The sequence below is a fragment of the Hemitrygon akajei genome, chromosome 21 (genome assembly GCF_048418815.1).
Source record: "Hemitrygon akajei chromosome 21, sHemAka1.3, whole genome shotgun sequence".
NCBI classification, from domain to species: Eukaryota; Metazoa; Chordata; class Chondrichthyes; order Myliobatiformes; family Dasyatidae; genus Hemitrygon; species Hemitrygon akajei.
In genome coordinates, this window is record NC_133144.1 from 31,302,229 (window position 1) to 31,322,187 (window position 19,959).

Consider the following 19,959-nt stretch of genomic DNA (forward strand, 5'->3'; position numbering starts at 1 on the left):
GCCTAACATCGTGCAACACCACAAATTTGGCTGGATAAATTCCAACTGTCATTTCTCTACCTATATCTTCAACTGATCCACACCACCAGCAACCTTGGTATTGTCTGCAAACTTATGGTCCCATCCATCTACATTCTTATTTAGGTCCATGCACAAACAGCAGAGATCTCAGTACAAATCCCTGTGTACACCAGTAACCATGGACCATGAGCCAGAATAAGTCTCATTGACTACTTTGCTCTCTCTTCTATGGGCAAGCCACTTCTGAATCTAAATGCCCAATTCACCATGCATCTTAATCCTGTGGATGAGCCTACCTTGAGGGACCTTGTCAAAGGCCTTAATAAAATCCATATAGACAGCATCTACAACTCATCAATTGCCTGTGTCACCTCCTCAAAAAACAAATCAAGTTAATTAGACATGACTTGCCGCACACAGCCACGTTTACTGTCTCTAATTAGGCCATGATTTCCAAATGCTCATAAATCCGATCCCTGATGATCTTCACCAGTAACTTTTCTACCATCGATGTGAGACTCACCCGTCTATAGTTTTGGTATTATCATTTTTCCCCTTCTTGAATAATGCAGCAACATTAGCTACTCACCAGTTTTCTGGATCCTTGCCTATATCTAGAGAGGACATGAAGATCTTGGTCTTGGGACCTTGATGAAGGTCCCAGCAGTCTCATCTTTCAACTTTCTCAGTAGCCTGGGTTTTATCCCATCAGGCCCTGGGGAGTTAGCCACCTTAACGTACTTCAAGAGACCCAACACTACAGTGCCTCTTGCTTTATCTCAAAATGGCCTAGGATATTATCATGCTCCACACTGATCTCACAATCCTCCAAATCCTTTGCCTTGGTAAATATTGTACCAACACAAAGTACTAACTTAACCTTTCGCACCTTTGCTTATTTCCACTTTAAACATACTCAAAGTCTGCTATCACCACCCTTTAAGGAAGCGAGTTTCAGAAATGTTTATTATTTATTTAGAGATACAGCACAGAAACAGGCCTTTCTGGCCCAACAAGCCTATGCTGCCTAATTACACCGATGAGACTGATTAATGTATGAACTCGTGCCTCTTTGGAATATTAGAGGAAACAGGAACTCCTAGAGGAAGCCCAGGTGGTCACTGAGAGAATGTACAAGCTCCTCACAGACAGCAGCAGAATTGAATCTGGGTCACTGGCGCTATAATAACATTATGCTACCGTGCTGCCCAATATCAGTCTCTGTTTCTGTTTTGGCTGGGCACGTGTTATTTTTAAGAATGTCAGTTTGTAGCTATACCCATAGTAGGAAATATATTCTCCAGATCCACCCTGGCCAGACACCTCAGGATCTTGAATTTTAATTGTCACCTTTCACAGAACACCAGCACGTTCAAATCTAACCTCTCCTTGTAGTCTGTGACTATTGTTGTACTGCAAGAATTGCTGCTATGGCCCTTGTTTCCGATATATCAATAACATGGATATCTAGGAAGTGTAATGAGTAAGTTACAGATGACATGAATGTTGCTGGATTTGGAGATACTGAGGAATGTTTTCTCAAGCTACAACAGGATATATACCAAATGAAAAGTTATACATCTGCAGATGAATTTAATCCCAACCAGTGCCAGGTAATGCATTTTGGGAATTAAGTAGTGATAAGATGTACATAGTAAATGGTAGCATGATAAAGAATTTTAATGAAGAGAGACCAACAGAACTGTGCAAAGGTCTAGGCATATATATATATATAGGGTGCCTAAGATTTTTGCACAATACTGTAGTAATTTTATGTATTGCATTGTACTGCAGATTTCATGACGTGTGAGTGATGATAAACCTGATTCTGATGTGGGTGTCTGTTGTAGACTGAGAGTGGAAAAGGAACAGGGAGAGGGGAATCGTGGTTTGGAAAAAGGGGAAGGGAGTGGGAAGCACCAGAAAGACATTCTGTAATGATCAATGAACCAATTGTTTAGAATCAGATTACCCTGCCAGGTGTCTTGGGGCTCGGTGGGTCTGCAGCCACGCTAACCCCCTGTCCCGCAATCCTTTTCTGCCACTTGTCCCTCACCCCTGCTGCGACACTTCATCTTCACCATTCCCAACATTCTTTGCTCCTGCCAGATTTACAACCTCACTCTGCGCTCCCACGTTATCAAATACAGTACTGTACAAAAGTCTTAGGCACCCTAGCTATACATATGTGCCAAAGACTTTTGCACAGTGCAGTCGGAGTCCAAGTCTCATCATTTGCTGAAAGTGATGAGTCAGTAGTGAAGAAGGCATGAGCATTCTTGCCTTCTTAGGTCTGGGCATAGAATATCAAATTCAGGACAACTTGTTGGACTCTGTCTGGAGTATTGAATGTGTCATTTAGAATATCATGGGCTGGTGAGAATGTAGAGGAGATACACTAGGAAGTTGCCTGAAATGGAAAATTTCTGTTATGGAGAGGTATTGGAAAATCTGGGCTTGTAGGGGTAGAAGGCATAAGTAAAAGGAAGGATATTTAAAGGGGATCTGAGGGGTAAGTTTTTCACAGAGTGTGGTTGATAACTGGATCTCACTACCAGGGGATGTCGTGAAATCAGATAACAGTCATGGTGTTTAAGGGACGCATGATTGAACAAAAGTTGGAAGAACAAGTAAATTATATCAACTGCTCTATTATTACCATAAATTTTAGTTGCCTCTTCAGAGAACTACAACATATTAGTAAAACATGATTTCCCCTTTCTGAACCCATGCAGGCTTTCTGCTAACATACATGTTCTTATCAGCTGCTTTTCCATCTCATTCTTTATTATCTTGCCTGTGATACACATTAAGCTTAAGGATCAGTAGTTACCAGGGTCCGTGCAGTTACCCTTCTTGTATACCTGGATAATGTTAGCCCATTTCCAGTCCTTGGGGATTTCACTAGTCTTCAATGACTTGAAAAATGCATGTTATGGGTTTGTATATATAATCACAGACCTCTTTAAGTACCCTTGGATATATGTTGTCTGGCCCTGGAGATTTATTAACTTTCAGCCTTTACAGTTGAAGCAGGACCTCACTTTCTAAGATATCTAAGTCACTTAAAACAACCTTAATTTCTCTGTGCACTTACTGCTGTTATTGCTAACATCTTTGCAAGTGAATACTTCAGCAAAATAAGAGTTTAGAGTATCCACTACATCCTTCTCTGGATAATTTAACACCCCACTGTTATTACTAATACACTTAACTTCCTCCTTGACTTTTCTTTTACTACTAAAGAATCTCTTGGGGTCATTCTTAGCGTTATCAGCAATATCCTTTTCAACCTGCCTTTTGGCAATCCAAATTTCCTTCTTAACTATAGCTCTCACATTTTCATATGCCCTATGGCTAACATAATTGCTATTTTTTTCGGTGTTCCTTATATAGCTGTCTTTTCTTCAATAATTTTTAATGTCTATCTTTATACATCCATGTAATTGACCTATTGTTTTTATTGCTTCTCCTGACCTTGGGTATGAACATTTCCTGCACTGTGTATTAGCTCTTTAAATCAACCCCATTGTTCCTCAACTGACACAACGTCAAGCAGTTCTTTCCAGTTTACCTTCTGAAGTCTTTGCCACGTCTGCACAAACTTTGCATTTCTGAAATTCAATTTAATGGCGGTTTTTACTGATATACTGTCCCAAAAAACTTTACTTGTTCCTGAAGGCTCAACAACTTCCGTACTCAAAATTCTATCTTGATTGTTACAGAATATCCAATCTAGACAGGCTTCCCCTCTTGTTGGTGCATTAACATATTGGGTCAAAAAACAATCATTCAATAACTCAATGAATTCACTTTCCTGTAATCCATTAGTCACTGGGTTCCCCCACTCAATATTTGAGAAAGTAAAGTAACCTATAAATATAACATCACCCTCAGAACTTATTATAATATGCTGATAGTTGTTTATTAAAATCAGTATCAGCATTAGGGGTTCTATAGCATATACCCAGTGTTATTCCTTTGTCCTTATAGCTTTCAATGCTCACTCAGGTATCTTCACAAAGTCTCAATTCATCTCCTATCACAAGCAGCCTCACGTTTAAATTCTCTCGTGTATATGGCTACTTCTCCACCTTTACGATCTGGGCTATCTTTCCTAAATATATCCTTTATTACTATGTTCATCACCATCCTTTGAGGTAGGCCAGGTTTTAGTTATTGCTATTACATCATACTTAGATGAACATACATATAATTCCAGCTCATTTATTTTATTCTTAATATTTCTTCCTTTTATACAAGCCATCCTTAGTCTATTACTGATGTTTTTCATCCTATTCCAACTCATTTTTATATTTTTGAAGCCTATAATCAGTTTATGTCATAATGTTATTCTCCACTGAGGTGTTTAAACTGTTGTAAGTTCCCCGCCACCACCCCCCCCCCCACCACTCCCCTCCATTCCCTAGTTTAAACTGTCCTCAACTAGCAGAAGCATACACCTGCCCAGTACATTAGTGCCCCTCTGATTCAAATGCAACCCGTTCCAGTAGTACAGGTCCATCTGCCCCAAAAGGCACCCCAATGTCCTATAAACATATGCCCCCCTAACCTACACCATGATTTGAGCCACATGTTAAATCTTCCTCTCTTCTCCATCTTACCTGGACTGGAGCGTGGCACAGGCAGAACTTCAGAGAAAACCTCCTTGTCAGTTCTGGCCCTACGTTTCTCAGCTAACTCAGCCCTTTCCCATGCCATTTGTTCCAATGTGGACAATGACTACTGGATCCACCACAGTTCTGGCCAGGAGCTTATCTACTCATCCAGGGATCTCTCCTAATTGTACAAGACTCCTCATCAGTACATACCTGATTCTCAGCCTCCTCTGATAATTGAGCCCCCCTACTATCACTACTTCCTTTTTATGGGGATTAGGTTTAGGATTAGAGAGGGTCCTGTGGGGTTCCTCTGTTCTACCTACCAGAAGTTTCATGGTCGTCGTTGAGCATCGCTAGATGTTCAAGATGGTTGGACACTTCCAGCTCTGGGGTTGATGCCCCTAGACAGTGTGCACCTCTTACCTTGCGCTTCCTTCCCATGGTCCTCCACCTGTCTCTTTCTTTCTGTTCTGGAGTCTCAACCCATGGCTCTTTTGGGGTGCATACTATCTCCCTAACAGACATCTGGAGCACATCTGCCAATACTCTACAACATCGCAAGTAAGCTACCTCCTCAAGTTCAGCTACCTTGTTACCGAAGTGTTAGATTTGCTGACTTTTCTTGCATGTGAACTCTTCAAGGGAGCAAATTAAGAACTGTACATAACTGTGTTGCTGCTGCCTCATACAAAACTAGAAAGGAAGTTCCTCTTCTCCACTTGTGTTTCCTGAAACAGCTACCCAGTTTCCATTGATGGAGACTATAGCTGAATTCCTTGAGCATTCCATTTGTTTCAGTCACTCTTGCTAATCTAAATTGAGTTCAAACTTGACTCAATGCAATCTTCCCAGAGAAACTGCTGAATTCCTTCCTGTGAGTCAGCAGCGTTTCACATCCAATCACCCCCATTCTGATTCGTTCCCCTTTTCTTTCCAGTCCTGATGAAGAGTTTTGACTCAAATCATCAACTCTTTTTCCTTTCCATAGATGTTGCCTGACCTGCTGATTTCTTCCAGCATTTTCTGTGTGTTACAGTCATCTCCATTGTTTGCAGTCCTTACTCCTGGATTTGTCTGTCTTGCCTCTGACATCTGACCCATATCTCTAAATTGTGCACCACAGTAGAACCAACAATTACTGGAAAAATGGAAGTGCCCCAAATCTGACAGGCTAGTACTATGGAACATTTCAAAACATGTCTTAAAAACCTATTTTTTTATTTGGCCTACTTGTAGGATTACTTAATGCTTCTTGAAAATAATTACATTTATATAATTTGGTACATTCAATTAAATTTTATTCTGTATCATTTCTTTACTTATTATTTCCAACTGTCTCACATTTTTATGACTATACTGATCTATCTTTGCAATCTACGTAAAGCATTTTGAGCCTGCATCTTAATGTATGAAAGGTGCTATATAAATAGTATTACTACTATTATTGGTCAGTACAACTGACCTTAGAAGTAAGAGGTAAATGGCTAAGTAGACTTTTAAATAAAACACCTGTGATGAATAGATCACACAGTTCTCTGTGAATAGCCAATAATGTTCCTAAACTAGACAAATGTGATTATTTTAGCTATAAATGCTGATTGTTGTTTGACAGATGATGTCACTCTACATATTAGCATGCCAAATGTCTGAAGCATACTAGACTGTATGATGGCCGAAAATACTATTTTGGATTTTTCTGAGCTGAGCCATTTTCCCCATGTTACTGTATTTTCATGTTTTGCACTCAATTGTGTGGTACTGATAAATGCTGTTCCCTCAATTCAGCATAGGGCCTTTTTCATTTAAACCCTTTTATCTATCAGCATCTTTCACCTCCTCACTATTTGAGATGTTTAAAGAATATATTTGCCCTTAGAAATAGTGGACATGAAACAATATGGGAAATCCAGATTAACCTTCATACGTCTTCAGTAAAGGCTCAGCTAGAGCACAGTGTTCAATTCTGAACTTCCCACTTAGAAAAGATGCCAGGCTTTGGAGAGATCACATAAAGTCTTTTAAGAGATTCTTGGATAGGTACATGGAGCTTAGAAAAATAGAGGGCTATGAGTAACCTTAGATAATTTCTAAATTAAGTACATGTTCGGCATAGCATTGTGGGCCAAAGGGCCTGTATTGTGCTGTAGGTTTTCTATGTTTCTAATACAGATGGGGAAAAAATGATTAGAATTGATGCAGTTGTCTGAATGGCCCATTTCTGTGCTGTGCAATGTGATTTTGTTAAGCAATCTGACCTGCTTTGTTTTCCTCCCTTTTTTAATAAAATTCTGAACTATTACAAAGCAGAGCTATTTGGTTTTTTTTCTCAGATATTGTCTTCATGAGGACGTGGTATCCAGTTTCAGTGCCGAAATTCTATAATCCAGTCACCTCCTTGCTTCGGCCAAATACTGAAAGGGAGAGTTGGACTGGAATGCGGACCGTTGGACAACTCAAGCATGATTTAAGTATTAGGATGAAACCAAACAAGGATTCCTTGTACAAGGTAATTTTATAACCTCAATATATACAATCCTAATATTGGGTTAGAGTTCCCTAGGCGCTGTCAATAAAATAGCACCCCCCCCCCCCCCCAGATCACTAGGTTGGGGAGGGGCAGTCTCTGCGCTTAGTAGCTTGAGTACTGAACTGTATCCAGGGAATCTTGTATACAGCTACGCCAGGACTACAGGAACTATATTTACATAATCTACATAGGATAAATGCATTAGTAACAAGCCATTCAGCCTAACCAGATTGAATTGATATCTATTTTCCTTTTTTTCTTTTCAAATCTTTTTATTAGTTTTTTAAAAAAAAACAGAAGAAAAATATTGTTACAAGACATTTGAGAGTACATAATAGATTGATAAACATTCAAATATATATTGATCCATACATAGAATCTCTCAAACTCATATAATAATATAAATGATTAAGAGAAACCCCCCCCAAAAAAAAAAACAACTAAATAGAAAAAAACTAACCAACATGGGCAATCGCATAATGTTATATATATACAGTAGTGCCTATGACTCCCAACCTCCATCCACACAATTCAGGATAGTGACAATAAGGTTCAGGGTCAGACCGTTTAATTCATATGAAAATGCTGAATAAATGGTCTCCAAGTTTCCTCAAATTTAACTGAAGAATCGAAAACCACACTTCTAATTTTTTCTAAACTTAAACAGGAAATAGTTTGGGAAAACCACTGAAATACTGTTGGAGGATTGGCTTCTTTCCAATTCAGTAAAATGGATCTTCTAGCCATTAGTGTAATAAATGCAATCATTCGTTGGAATGAAGCGGATAAACACTTATTATCTATCATTGGTAGGCCAAAAATTGCAGTAAAAGGATGTGGTTGGAGATTAATATTTAAAACTCTTGAAATAATATTAAAAATATCTTTCCAATAGTTTTGTAAGCAAGGACAGGACCAAAACATATGAGTCAACGAAGCTATATCAGAATGACATCTATCACAGGTTGGATTAACATACGAGTAAAATCGAGCAAGTTTATCTTTAGACATATGAGCTCTGTGTACGACCTTAAATTGTATTAGAGTATGTTTAGCACATATAGAGGATGAGTTTACCAATAATAAAATTTTTTCCCATTGCTCAGTAGAAATAGGGCAATGCAGTTCTTCCTGCCATTCCTTCTTAATTTTTTCAGATATATCTGGTTGTAGATTCATAATCATATTATAAATGATAGCAACAAGACCCTTTTGACAAGGATTAAGAGCTAAAATTCTTTCTGTAATGTCCAATGGACATTCTTTCGAAAAAGACTTTAGTTCATTATATAAAAAATTTCTAACTTGTAGATATCTAAAAAAATGGGTTTTAGATAAATTATATTTATTAGATAATTGTTCGAAGGACATAATGTTATCATCCAAAAACAGATCACGAAAACATGTTATATCTTTTGTTTTCCATAAATAAAAGGCTTGATCTATGGAAGATGGTCGAAAAAAGTAATTAGCTGTTATAGGACTTGACAGTATAAACTTATTCAAACCAAAAAATTTACGAAATTGAAACCAGATTCGTAATGTATACTTGACTATAGGATTAGTTATCTGTTTATTCATTTTAAATAACGAAAAGGGAAGTGAAGATCCTAAGATTGAAATCAATGAGAAATCTTGCACAGATTTACATTCCAAATTTACCCATTGTGGGCCAGCAACTGTAGTCGATTCTTGTGTCCAAAATATCAAATACCGTATATTAACTGCCCAATAGTAAAATCTTAAGTTTGGTAGAGCCAAACCGCCCTCCTTCTTAGGCTTCTGTAAATATTTTTTAGCTAACCTAGGATTTTTGTTCTGCCACAAATACGACGATATTTTAGAATCAACTGTATCAAAAAAAGATTTAGGAATAAAAATTGGTAATGCTTGAAATAGGTATAAAAATTTAGGTAGTATCATCATCTTAATGGCATTAATTCTACCTACCAAAGACATAGATAGTGGAGACCACCTATTAGCAAGTTGCTTAATTTGATCTATTAAAGGCAAAAAATTAGTTTTAAATAAATCTTTATGTTTTTTAGTAATTTTAATACCTAAATAAGTAAAATAGTCTGTAACAATTCTATATGGTACCCGATTATAAATTGGAGTATGCATATTTAATGGAAAAAGTTCACTCTTATTAAAATTCAATTTATACCCAGAGAAGTTACTAAATTGAGCAAGCAAAGAAGAAATAGCAGGAATAGATCTTTCAGGATCAGATATATATAATAACAAATCATCTGCATATAATGATACCTTATACATCGTCTCCCCACGGGTAATACCTAAAATATTGGGTGATTCACGAATAGCTATAGCCAAGGGTTCCAAAGCAATGTCAAATAATAAAGGGCTTAAAGGACAACCTTGCCTTGTACCCCGAAATAGCTGAAAAAAGGGGGATCTTTGATTATTAGTGAAAACCGAAGCTAAAGGTTTCTGATATATTAATTTAATCCATGATATAAATTTTGAACTAAAATTAAAATGTTGCAAAGTATTAAATAAATATGACCATTCGACTCTATCAAATGCTTTTTCGGCATCTAAGGAGATGACACATTCTGGGATTTTAGATGAAGAAGTATAAGCAATATTAATTAATTTTCTAATATTAAAAGATGAATAACGATTTTTAATAAATCCAGTCTGATCCTCAGAAATAATCCAAGGCAATATATTTTCTAATCTAATAGCCAAGATTTTACTAAAAATCTTAAAATCCATATTCAGCAAAGATATAGGCCGATAAGATGCACATTCAGTGGGATCTTTATCTTTTTTAAGAATTAAAGAAATAGAAGCTTCATAAAAAGATTGTGGTAGTTTACCTATACTTAATGCATCTTTAAAAATTTTACAAAGCCAAGGAGAAAGTATAGAAGAAAAGGATTTAAAAAATTCTGCAGAAAAACCATCTGGGCCCGAAGCTTTACCCGAGTTCATTAAGAAAATGGCCTTTTCTATTTCAGACTCCGTAATAGGTGTATCCAAAAATACACTATCCTCAGCAGTTACTTTTGGAATATTCAATTTCCTTAAAAATTCACTCATTATAGAAGAGTCTTTAGTACATTCTGATTGATATAAAGAATTATAAAAATCTTGAAAGGCTGTATTTATCTCTTTGTGATCAATCGTCAGAGTACCATCTTGTTTACGAATCTTAGTAATTTGTCGCTTATCCGAAACAATTTTCAATTGGTTAGCTAGTAATTTACCAGACTTATCTCCATATGTATAAAATTGAGCTTTCGATTTAATTAACTGACTTTCAATCGAAGAGGTTAATAATAAACTATGCTCCATTTGAAGTTCCACCCTTTCTTTATAAAGTTCTTTACTAGGGGTCAATGCATAAATCTTATCAATTGCCTTAATTTTATCAACTAATGTTGATATTTTAGAATTAGTTCGTTTCCTAACTCCGGCAGAATATGAAATAATCTGTCCACGAATATATGCCTTAAAAGTATCCCAGAGAATTCCACTAGAGATGTCTGCTGTGGAATTTATTGAGAAAAACAAATCAATTTGCTGTTTAATAAAGTTAATAAAGTCAGAGTCCTGCAGTAAAACAGAATTAAACCTCCAACTTTTAGTACTAATATGTGAATCCGTCACCTTAATAGATAACTTCAAAGGTGCATGATCAGATATAACAATAGAGTCGTATTTGCAATCCATGACATCTGTAAGGAAGTGCTGATCAATGAAAAAGTAGTCAATCCTTGAGTAATTATGATGCACATGGGAAAAGTATGAGAACTCTTTATCATTAGGGTGTAGAAAACGCCAGATTTCACAGATAGCTGAATCAATCATAAAAGAATTAATAAGAGAAGCCGATTTGTTCGGAAAAGTTTGAATGGGTTTGGATCTATCCATCAAAGGGTTTAAACAACAATTAAAATCCCCGCCCATTATCAATCTGTATTGATTCAGATTAGGAAAGGATGTAAATAAACATTTAAAAAATTCAGGACAGTCAGTATTTGGAGCATAAACATTAACTAAAACAACTTTTTGATTAAAAAGCAACCCAGTAATAAGCAAAAATCTACCTTGCGGGTCTGAAATTGTTTCATAATGTATAAAAGCAGTTGATGAGTCTATAAAAATAGAAACACCTCTCACTTTGGCTTGCGAATTTGAGTGATACTGTTGGCCCTTCCAAAACCTAAACAACCTCTGACTATCCACCTTCCTAACATGAGTCTCTTGTACAAAAATGACATTCGCATTCATTCTATGGAATACTTTGAATACTTTTTTCCGTTTAATCGGATGATTTAAACCATTAGTATTCCAAGAAACAAAGTTAATAGTCTTATCCATATTGACAATACATATTACAGTTAACATATAGGTTTAAAAGAAAAGTGAACTCATGAACTCGGAAGGGGGAAGTAAGTTCAAAGGGAAGCCGGAAGTCACAGCACCGCAGCCATTTTAGTAGTTTCATATAAGCCCATGAAGTAAAACTAAGCAAAAAGCAAGCAGAAAAAAGAAAAAAAAGAAAAATCTCCCTCCCACCACCCTCAAAACCCCAGGAAAAAAGCCAAACAGAGGCAAGCGAGCGATCTAATACTAAAATTACCCCCTTGTCTCAAGACGGCAACTCAGACGTAACAAAGTTAAAAAAAAATACAAACAACCCACATTATAAAAAAAGGGTTGATATAGGAAAAATTAAAATATAAAATTAGTGTTATAAATGTATATTATCAAAAGGGTTAAAAAAATTAAAACAATAAATGAAGGTTTAACACTTTCGAACAGATCAAAACAGTTATGACGCTACAGACACTGGAGTCTGTCGGGAAGAAGAAACGCCATTTTATTCTTCCAAATCTTAATATTCAAATGCTAAAAATGTAAAAAAAAGAGCGTATATCGATTAAAAAAAAGAAAAAAAAATAACCCTAATAGGTCATCTTCAACATTAATCGGTTAGTAATATATAAAAATATGAAATCGGAATAAACCCGGTAGAAAAAAGAGAGCTTTAATCGTATATAAGAAATACATATGAACCGTATCAAAAAAGAACCCAAACGTCAATCTATAACAGATCCAAATCTATAGGCTAGATTACATTGATCAGCCCGATCAAATGTCATTGTTCCAGGAAACCTTGAGCATCCGCTGGCGATTTAAACAGCCGAAAAGATCCATCTTGAAGGGTGACTCTCAGGTGTGCTGGAAACAGCAACGCTTGCTTGTAGCCTTTCTGGTGAAAATTCGACATAACCGATCTGAAAGCCAGCCTAGCCCGTAGTACTTCGGGGCTATAGTCCTCCAGAATGCGAAAATTAAAATTTTGATAGGTTATCATACCTTTTTTACGAGCCGCACGAATCAGTCGTTCTTTGATGTGAGGATAATGGATCCTGAGAATTATGTGCCGTGGTTTCAGACTTGAATCTGCCCGATATCTGGATACTCTGTGTGCCCGATCGATTAACGGGGGGTTATCCAGGACTTCTTCGCCCAGGACATCCACTAGAAATTTAGAGAAGAAAACGGTCAGATCACCGCTTTCAAATTTTTCCGGGATTCCAATTAACCGAAGATTTTGTCTTCGAGAACGATTTTCCAAATCAGTAATTTTAGCTTTATAGCGATCCATCTGTTGGATCGTCGAAGTTTGCTCTTCTTGCATTTTTTCGATTATACGATCCTTCTTACGAGCAGCTTCTTCAAGAACCAAAATGCTTGCATGTTGTTCATTTGATTCCCGTGAAAGGGTCAGGAACTTATCTTCGAGTGATCTCAAACGATTGTCATACTGTGAGAATCTTCCAAGTAATTTTTTCTCCAATTCATCAAATCTAGCGTCTATAAACTTCACAACAACTTCTAAAGTTAACGGTTCTCTCGTCTGTTTCGGTTCTTTTGCTTTAGACATTTCAGCGAGTTGAGAGTAATTCAGATAGTTTTTTAAAAAATTCTATATGTTTAGACCCCTTTAAAATAAGTTTAAGGGGTGTTTGTAGGTTAAAAGAAACGTAAAAGGTTTGGAGCAAAGCCTAGATGCGGTTTACTCCATGAGCGCCATCTTGAGACTCCCGATATCTATTTTCCACTCAGTCCTTCTTCAGTCTTCTTCATCTAAATATCTCAGTGCAATCACTGACAATTGTCCAGCTTCCTCATCAGTGTACCAATGCTATTTAAAAACTACTTATGACAGCAAGTTCTACCAATAACTACTGTACCTTATATTGAGGACCTGTAATTATGTTCTTCCCCTGTAATTTCAAATATTCTCATTATAACACCAAAGTCCTTCATAATTTTACTGACCTTTATCTTTTCTGGAGAAAGGAAACCTATGGCCCAAAATTTCTGACCTTGCTCTGCATCGCCTCCAGTGCATCTATGGTGATAATAGCTTTGCATAACTTCTTAACTTTTCATTTCTGTTCTCTGGGAAATATAGCCCAGTGCTAAGTTAGTTTTCTCTATTATTTGTAACCTATGGTAGTATTTTTTTTAATACTCTCTATACTATTTGATATGATCATGACATCTGAATCATTAGTTCAGACTGAATTGATCACAGCACAGTGCTCCAATCTCCATTGTGGATTGCTGTGCTTTACTCCCACCCTCTGCTTTCTGTCCTGGTCAGTTAGCAATCCATTCTGCTCCTTGTTCTGACTCTCCAATTTTATACATTTGTGCTTGATAGGGTATGTAATTGAAAGGTTTGTCAACATTGAGGTAAATTGCATAAATTGCGATTATCTACTCTTTTTGTTATCTCACAAAAGTTCAATGATGTTTCCTTTTGAGAAAAGTGTCAATGATACACTATTGTAATGTTCATTTCTGAATGCTCTATACATTAGTTGAAATTCCAATTTGTTTGTATCATCAAAGTTACCAACTAAATCCAGCACCATAAAATGACAGTCTAAAAACTACATTTTATTAATCACAATTCAAGCACTGAACTCTTTGGTTTACTTTTGCAACTTACCAAACTCACTGCCTCTATTCAGATGTTACCCACCCTTGCGAGGTGACTGAGGTCAAGATTTGAAAAAGTAATGGAGGGCATTGAGGACATTTAGCGGGCTTAAGATTACAAGAGCCATTGGCTTGTGGATTGTGAGCATGAGATTTGAAGAAGTATGCAGGGCCAGTTGGGACATTTAATATGCTTGAGATCATAGGCACTTGGCAAGGGCCAACAAAAGGAATTAGGTTTGAACTGGAACAGTCATTGCTGGAGCACCATAGTGTGAGTGGGCTGGTGGTGAGTTACAGGCTTTGACAAGAAGAAGCAAGTTTCCTTCTTCCTTTCCTCATTATTTACTTAAGAGCAGTGGGATACCAGACAGGACAGTGGAATTCTCTTGTGGGATAGAAATATAGAAAATCTATAGCACAATACAGGCTCTTCAGTCCACAAAGCTGTGCTGAACATGTCCCTACCTTAGAACTACCTAGGCTTTACCCATAGCCCTCTATTTTTCTAAGCTCCATGTAGCCATCCAGGGGTCTCTTAAAAGACCCTATCGTTTCCACCGCCGCCGGCAGCCCATTCCACGCACTCACCACTCTCTGCATAAAAAACTTACCCCAGACATCTCCTCTATACCTACTTCCAAGCACCTTAAAACTATGCCTTCTCATGTTAGCCATTCCAACCCTGGGAAACTATCCACACGATCAATACCTCTCATTCTTTTGTATACCTCTATCAGGTCACCTCTCATCCTCGGTTGCTCCAAGGAGAAAAGGCCGAGTTCACTCAACCTATTCTCATAAGGCATGCTCCCCAATCCAGGCAGCATCCTTGTAAGTCTCCTCTGCACCCTTTCTATGGTTTCCACAATGTGGGAAGACTGGGAGACCTTCATTGTCTCTGATGACTACACCTACAGGAAGTGTATCCAGCTGCAGCTTCTTACAGACCATGCTAGGGAGCTGGAGCTAAATGAACTCTGGATCATTCAAGAGGCTGAGGGGTTAATTGGCAGCGATACAGGGAGGCAGTTAGACCTAAGGAGCACAGCACAGGAACAAGGGAACCACCAAGACAGGGAAAGGTGATAGGCAGTCAATGCAGGGTATCCCTGTGGCTCTTCCCTCAATAACAAGATTACTACTTAAGGGGGATGACCTAGCAGAGGAAAGCCATAGCAATCTGATCTTTGACACTGCCAAGGCAAGGAGCAAGGTTTCAACTGCTTCCATCATGGAACTCCAATATACAGATGATAACGCCATTGTAGCTCACTTTGAGAGGGATCTGCAGTGCTTAATGGATGCTTTTGCCAGAGCATACAAGCTCCTGGGAATTGATCTGAACATCAAGAAAACCTAAGTCCTGCACCAACCTGCTCCAGATCAAGCTCCTAAACCTCCAACCACTCAAATTGACAACATCTGTCTGGAGAACACTGATCATTCCCTGTATCTTGGCAGCCTACTTTCTTCTGACTCTGTGGTCTGATTCTGTGGCTTGGAAGGGAAGTGGAGAGAAGACGTGAGCAGTAGTGATAGGGAATTCGTTTGTTAGGGGAGCAGACAGGAGGTTCTGTGGACGAGAACAAGGTTCCCTGATAGTATGTTATCTCCCATGTGCCAGGGTCAGGGACATCTTAGATAGAGTCTGTAGCATTCTGAAGTGGGAGGGTGAGCAGCCAGAGGTCCTGGTTTGCATCAGTACCAATGAAGTAGGCAGGAAAAAGGATGAGGTAATGGAAATTGAGTTTGGGGAGTTAGATGCTAAGTTAAAGGACAAGACCTCCAGGGTTGTGATCTCAGGATTGCTACCTGTGCCACATGCTAGTGAGGCCAGACCTAGGAATATACTACTGTTTAACATGTGACTAAGGAGATGGTGCAGGAGGGAGAGCTGCAGAATTTTGGATTAAATTCATGCTGACCAACCCTCAACCTTTCAAATATTTCCCTGTCTCCACCTTAGATATCTTGAACATGGCAATAAATTTGAAGTTGGTTCAATGTGACCTCCACCATGCTCTGCTGCAGTTAGTAAACTGACTTGTTACATGTACTGAACTACAGTAGAAACACTGTTTTGCATGCCAACCTTGCCAACCATTTCATCACATCAGTAATCTGAGGTAGTGCAAGGGAAAAGCAATATCAAAATGCAGAATAAAGTGTTACTATTACAGAAAGAATGCAGTGCAGGCAGAAAATAAGGTAGCAAGGCCACACCAAGGTAGATTAAGGTCAAGACTATTTTATCATACAAGTACATGTAACTGCCAAGTGCCTTTAAATGTTGTTAATATATCTGTTTCACTTACTCTGGCGACGCAGTTCATATATTGACTGCCCTCGTAGGTGAACAAGTTGCCATTCAGGTTCCTATTAACTCTCTCCCCTCCCACCGATACATACAGGGACCCTCTTGAAGTCAGTGACCAGTTCTTTTGGTTTGCTGACACTAAGGGAAAGGTTGTTGTCTTGACACCATGCCAGTAGGTTTTCTGTATCCTTCCTGGACAGGAATGCATGAACTTAATCGTCTCGTGTTCTGGACATATTGTGAGGTGACTGGCAAGACCTTGGAGGAAGATACAAAAGTAATATAGCTGAATGCTCCCTTTGTTGAAGGACTTTGTGAGGTGCAAAGACAGCAAAGGCTATTCCCCTTTATGCATCACTGGAAAGATGTGAATAGTTTAGACAGTATTAGCTGCAAAGAACTTTTGGACAGAGTTGTATTGTTTTCTGTGGAGCATTGGAAACTGAGCAGTGATCTGATGGAAGTAAATAAAGTTATGAAAGCCACTGAAAGGGTAGATGATCAGTCTTATTCCCAAAGTGGAAATGTCAAATACCAGAAGACAGAGCATTAAAGATTAGTGGTCGGTGCCTAGAATGTTCTACCTGAAGAAGCAGTGAAAGCAGATAAGAGAGCAAAACTTCCAACTGGCAGGTGCACAGGCAGGGAATGGAGAGATATCGAGTGAGTGCAGGCAGATGGGATTAGTTCAATTGGCATAGACGTGGACGGCCAAAGGACCTGTCCCTGTGTTGTACTATTCTCCAAGTATGGAAAGTTGGGAATGAAATCTGAGTCAGTCAGATTTGGGAAGAGTTTGATTAAGATAGCTGAGGAAATAGTTTCAGTAGCAAGTGGGCAGTAGCCAGAGAACTGGGTGTTATCATAAACACAAAATACTCTGCAGATGCTGGGGTCAAAGCAACACGCACAATACACTGGAGGAACTCATCAGGTCGGGCAGCATCCGTGGAAATGAGCAGTCAACGTTTCGGGCTGAGACCCTTCATCAGGACTGAAGAGGGAGGGGTGGGGGCCCTATAAAGAAGGTGGGGGGAGGGTGGGAAGGAGAAGGCTGGTAGGTGCCAGGTGAAAAACCAGTAAGGGGAAAGATCAGGGGGTAGGGGAGGGGAAGCAGGGAGGGGATAGGCAGGAAAGGTGAAGAAGGAATGTAAGGGGAAAGCACAATGGGTAGTAGAAGGAACCATGAGGGAGGTGATAGGCAGCTGGAGGAGGAGGTAGAGTGAAACTGGGATGGGGGAAGGGAGGGGGAGGGAATTACCGGAAGTTGGAGAATTCAATGTTCATTGCCAAGGGGCTGGAGACTACAAAGACGGTATATGAGGTGTTGCTTCTCCAACCTGAGTTTGGCCTCATCATGGCAGTAAAGGAGGCCATGTTTGGACATATCCGAATGGGAATGGGTATTATCATAATTGTCAAAACCAGAAGTGAGATGATTGAATCACAATCAATGATACTGTAATGTTTAAAGGGAAGAAATGCTGGGCTATGGAGAGAATGATAAGGCATGAAACTACTTGGTTTGTGTTTTATGAGGAGCTATTGAATGGATTTCTCTGTTGAATTTGCTCCATTTATTTGAGTTAGATGCTACCTCTAAATAATCAATGACATGGGCATTAAATGCTGACAGTAATACATTCACACTATTTGGCCACCTCTATTTACTGGCCACTGCCTCTAATTGTAGGTAACTTGTTCTGACCCTGCAATCCAAGAATATTAATTGATGCGTTGTGCTGTAGTAGCCTTTCTTTCTAATTGTGTGCATTTGCTTGCAGACCATTGAGAGAAAGATGAAGCATTTTAGTCCCCTGTACATCCCCAAGATGCTGCAAAAAGCCCTACCCTTCAAGAACAAACCCAAAACTCAAGAGAAACTTGCTGAAGTACCACGTGATAAAAAGCGCGTCACCGTTATAAGAAGTGCACATGAGAAGAAGGTAAGAGTGCATAAACATAAATCATCATTTAAGTACTCTTTTTAAAGAAAACACTATTTTAAGATGCTGGAACTATGCTGCCAGGCTGTGTCTGATCTTGTTGGAATATTCCTCCTATGGAAAAAGGTTTCTATGAGCTTAGTTTTGTTGTGCTGTGCATTTTCAATATTCTGACAACATGATAAGAATTTTCAGTGGTCAGATGAGAAGTAAGTCTTCTGTAAGAGGGCTTTTAATTCTTCCTTGCTACAAGTGTCAGAGAACTGGAGAATTACAACTGTGGAAATCTGTGAAATGTCAGGCAGCTGCTGGCTGGTCAATTTAACTTCTGTGGTGAGTGCTAAGAGACAATCAGCATGGCGGGATGATAATTTATTTGGAGATGCTTGTGGTGACAGAGGATCACCAGCATGAAGGTAATTAATATATGTAGCTCACCTTTGCCCACACACAGCAACCATTCAGAATAGTTATTAAGTGTTCCCCACCCATCATTAACATAATTGATTTACTTTCCCAGTGAATCAATCAATCTCCACCCTCCTCTCCCCAAAGTTCAATGGTGGGTAAAGCTTTTCTTTATTCCTGCTAAAGTATCCTTGCATTTCTTGTTTGTACAGCTACATAAATTGATTAGAATTATGGCCTCTCTCAGCTCATGTAGCTTTCCCAGAGGAATATCCTGTCCCTGCACTGAGTGTCTCTTCAGAGCTTCTACAGCTCCCCAATATAGTATCTTTGTCACACTGTGAAACCTCACATGTGAAACAAGTACATTTGGAACAACTCTCCTGATTCTAATTCCTATTAATTAGCCCACAGTCTAACTTCTGTATGTGCACTGATAAAGAAAAATATCTGACTCCTACTTTGGTCACCGTGCAACAATCCTGTTAGAAAATAAGAGCAGAAAGAAGGTAATAGCCATAGATAGTTGGATCTCTGTATCTTTATTTTAAGTTATCTTTGATTTTGTTTGCTGTCAACTATTGAGCTTCGTGTATTGAAAAAGTATGTTTTTAATCCACAGATCTCAGCCCTGATCGCTGCTCTGAGCACAGTTAACAAACATAAAGTACTGAAACAGCAGAAAAAAGAAAAGCAACAGCATAAGGAGTTCCTTGCACAGAAACAGAAAGAGGAAGAGGCGAAGATTAAGAGGCAAAAAGAAGCTCGAAAGAAAATCTATCGAGTTCTGGGTCAGAAGGAGAAACGCAAAATGAAATCTAGCCTTAAGGGCGCTGGAAAAGACTGAAGTACCAGGCCTTCCTGGGTCACTGCAGGCACTGATGTCTGCAGGAAACTGAAGATGCAAAACATAACATATCATTAGAGATCATTGTTCATCTTTGCACATCTTTTGTGAAGTGCCATCCACAAACAATTTGATTTCATACAGAGATGGATTCTTGGGCAAAAGGGGAGTGTGGTTAACAATTAAATATTCCCTGCCCTATATAATGCATTCTTAGAAAAACAGGCAAATTACCTTTGTGTTACTAATTTTTGGTTATTAAAACTAAAATTGTAGAA

The 19,959-nt window shown here is 38.5% G+C and overlaps 1 protein-coding gene across 3 annotated transcripts in view; it reads left to right on the top strand.

Annotated features, from left to right (window-relative positions):
* bms1 (BMS1 ribosome biogenesis factor) overlaps positions 1-19,959 on the top strand; it is an 83,920-nt gene extending 63,961 nt beyond the window's left edge. For all 3 annotated transcript variants that reach the window (XM_073025076.1, XM_073025075.1, XM_073025077.1), the window contains exons 21-23: positions 6,974-7,149; positions 18,265-18,426; positions 19,457-19,959. In XM_073025076.1, coding sequence (XP_072881177.1) covers positions 6,974-7,149; positions 18,265-18,426; positions 19,457-19,681 — 563 coding nt within the window. In that variant the 3' untranslated portion in view covers positions 19,682-19,959. The remainder of the gene's footprint in view (positions 1-6,973; positions 7,150-18,264; positions 18,427-19,456) is intronic.